This window comes from Penaeus japonicus, unplaced genomic scaffold (genome assembly GCF_977035675.1).
Source record: "Penaeus japonicus unplaced genomic scaffold, GWHDUDI00000001_assembly GWHDUDI00000036, whole genome shotgun sequence".
Lineage (NCBI taxonomy): Eukaryota > Metazoa > Arthropoda > Malacostraca > Decapoda > Penaeidae > Penaeus > Penaeus japonicus.
In genome coordinates, this window is record NW_028234438.1 from 24,101,830 (window position 1) to 24,104,329 (window position 2,500).

At 52.3% G+C, this 2,500-nt stretch overlaps 1 protein-coding gene across 1 annotated transcript in view; it reads left to right on the forward strand.

Moving 5' to 3' along the window:
* The window catches only part of LOC122244815 (uncharacterized), a 2,710-nt gene extending 222 nt beyond the window's left edge, over positions 1-2,488 (forward strand). The window contains exon 2 of the mRNA XM_043002792.2: positions 333-2,488. Within this exon, the coding sequence (XP_042858726.2) occupies positions 338-1,339 (1,002 nt within the window). The 5' untranslated portion in view covers positions 333-337 and the 3' untranslated portion in view covers positions 1,340-2,488. The remainder of the gene's footprint in view (positions 1-332) is intronic.
* The last annotated feature ends 12 nt before the right edge of the window (positions 2,489-2,500 follow it).

The following is a 2,500-nucleotide window of genomic DNA, read 5'->3' on the forward strand; positions in this document are numbered from 1 at the left end:
TTTTTTTTGTCTGCAAAAGTTATTTGTTCATACTTCTTGCTAAAGGTATTGCCTATTTACATAGCAGACAATCACAGTTATTTTGTTTTGATTGTGTTGGTGTTTTCGATTTACAATTAACCAAATTTCTATTAGATATCTAAATCATAATAAATTTATAAAATCACAATAAGAATTTTCCTCTGTATATTCCATACACAAATTTTGACGTCCGTAAACATTCTCATGTAGAATCTCTAAAGAAAGAGAAGTTGTGGTATGACAATCGGGAGGTTTCCCCGATGCCCGTAACGCCCAAAGCCCTTGCCGTAACGCTGTCCTCTCGCCCACAGGCGTCATGATCATGGATGCACTGAAAGGCGTTCGCGAGGGCACGAGTCCTCACACCTCCCCCGTCAAGCGCACCTTCGACGTGGCCTTCCTGACGGGCGCCCGCGACCACGCCCTCGACGCCCGGCTCGCCCCCGACGTCGCCTCGCCGCCCAAGGTGAGCCGCACCGCCGAGCACAAGGCCCTCTCGCCGCCGGCTAGGGCGTCCTCGTCGCCGGCGCCCTCGACGCCGCCCCGCGAGGACGCCGCCCCCGGCAGCGCCTTCACCAAGGTCACCAGATCGCAGGGCTCGCCGCCGCCGCTGCCGCCCTTCAGCGCCGCCTCCACGCTGGACGCGCTCAGCTCCGCCTGGCCGCCCGCGTCCGCCTCCTTCAGTGCCGTCAGCTCTCTCCTGGGCAGCACCAAGTCACTGGCGCCCCTGCTGGCCGCCCCCGGGCTCCTTCCCCCCGGCCTGGCGCCCTTCCTGCCGCCCGCCGCCGCGCCCGACCGCCTCAACAACAACCTGGTGGAGGAGTACCTCAAGTCGCAGCACCAGCTCCTCGACGCCAAGGCCTCGGGCGCCGAGCTGTCTGCCGGCGAGGCCCTGTCGCGCCTGCGCTCCTCCATGTACCCGGCCGACCCCTACAAGCTGCCCTTCTCGTCGCTCAGCTACCCGCTGTCGGCGCCGCCCCACGCCGAGGCGGGCAAGCTCAGCTCGGCGGCGGCGGCGGCGGCGGCGGCGCCCTTCGTGCCGCAGCCGTCCGTGTCCGCCATCATGCCCCCGAGCCTGACGTCGCTGGCGCTGTCCACGCAGAACGTGTGCGCCAAGTGCAACATCTCCTTCCGCATGACCTCCGACCTGGTGTACCACATGCGCTCGCAGCACAAGCGCGAGCCCGACCCCTACAAGAAGCGGCGCAACGAGAAGCTCAAGTGCAGCTACTGCGGCGAGAGCTTCCGCGAGCGCCACCACCTCACGCGGCACATGAGCGCCCACCAAGACCGCGACGAGGAGGCCGAGCCCAAGTGAGCCGCCCACGCCCGCCGCCCGTCCTTCTCCTCCCCTCTCACGCCCTCCGATCTTCCCGCTTATCTCTCTTCCACTTCCACTTCCTTCCGTGACTATTTCTCTCCACTTTGATAAGAAGAAAAAAAATCCATTCCTACATCGACCATTACATTTTATCACATTTCTCTCTTGAATGCTGGCTTACTTCCTTGCTTTATCTCCCCGCCCTTCGCCGCCCTTCGCGCCCCCAAGGACACGCCGCCCTTCGCATCCCCGAGGACACGCCGCCGGCCAGCCGTCCTGATCTTCCTCGAGAAACGACGAAGAACTGAACATGTGTGAACAAGATGGCGGTGATCTCCATGCAGAAATCTTTGCAAATGTAATTTTTTTTTCTTCTTTTCATGGCAAACCGCTTCATGAAAATCGCCAACCATGGCAAAACTGCAGTTTATTTTCTTGAGAGAGGTGTGTTGTGCTAATCTAAAACAAACAAACTATTATTTGTTTAATTAAGAAGGGTCGCTAGACATCGGTGCAATATTTTGGAGAAAAAAATGTGTAAATAGCGAACGGTACGACGATGCTTGGGTATGTGTTGAATTCCCACCTAATCACCAATCTGCTCTGTTTTATATTATAAGGAAAACTGTCTTGTATGCAATGTTATTTTCGCTTTTCAGATTTTATAGGTTTATGTTTGTATATAATGCAATGGAACTAGCTTTAAATAATTGATTTGTATTATATTTGTATATACGAAAAACAGCTAAGTTTGATATCCTGTAAATAATTTCAGTATCACATTATTATTTATGTGACTAACAGTATGCCCAGCATGACACCAGTGCAATAACTGAAATGTATATAAAAGTTATGTAATCTAAATTCTATGTAGTTAGCGACATGTCAAAAGACAATAAGGATGATGTTTAGCTAAACCTTTATTTTTTTGTCCTGTTAAGGATAAGGATTTATTTATAGCATCAATGGTGACGTCATCCATTAAGTGTGCATTCTATCCTGGCCAATCAGGGCGTCACAAGGACTTGTGACGTCACAGTCATCCACTTCAAGATGACTCAAAAAGAAGAAAACCCAAGAAGTGAGAGAGTTAGATATGCAGTCAAGTTTCGAATTATTTAATAATAAACGATGTCTTTGAATAACTCCCCGGCGTTT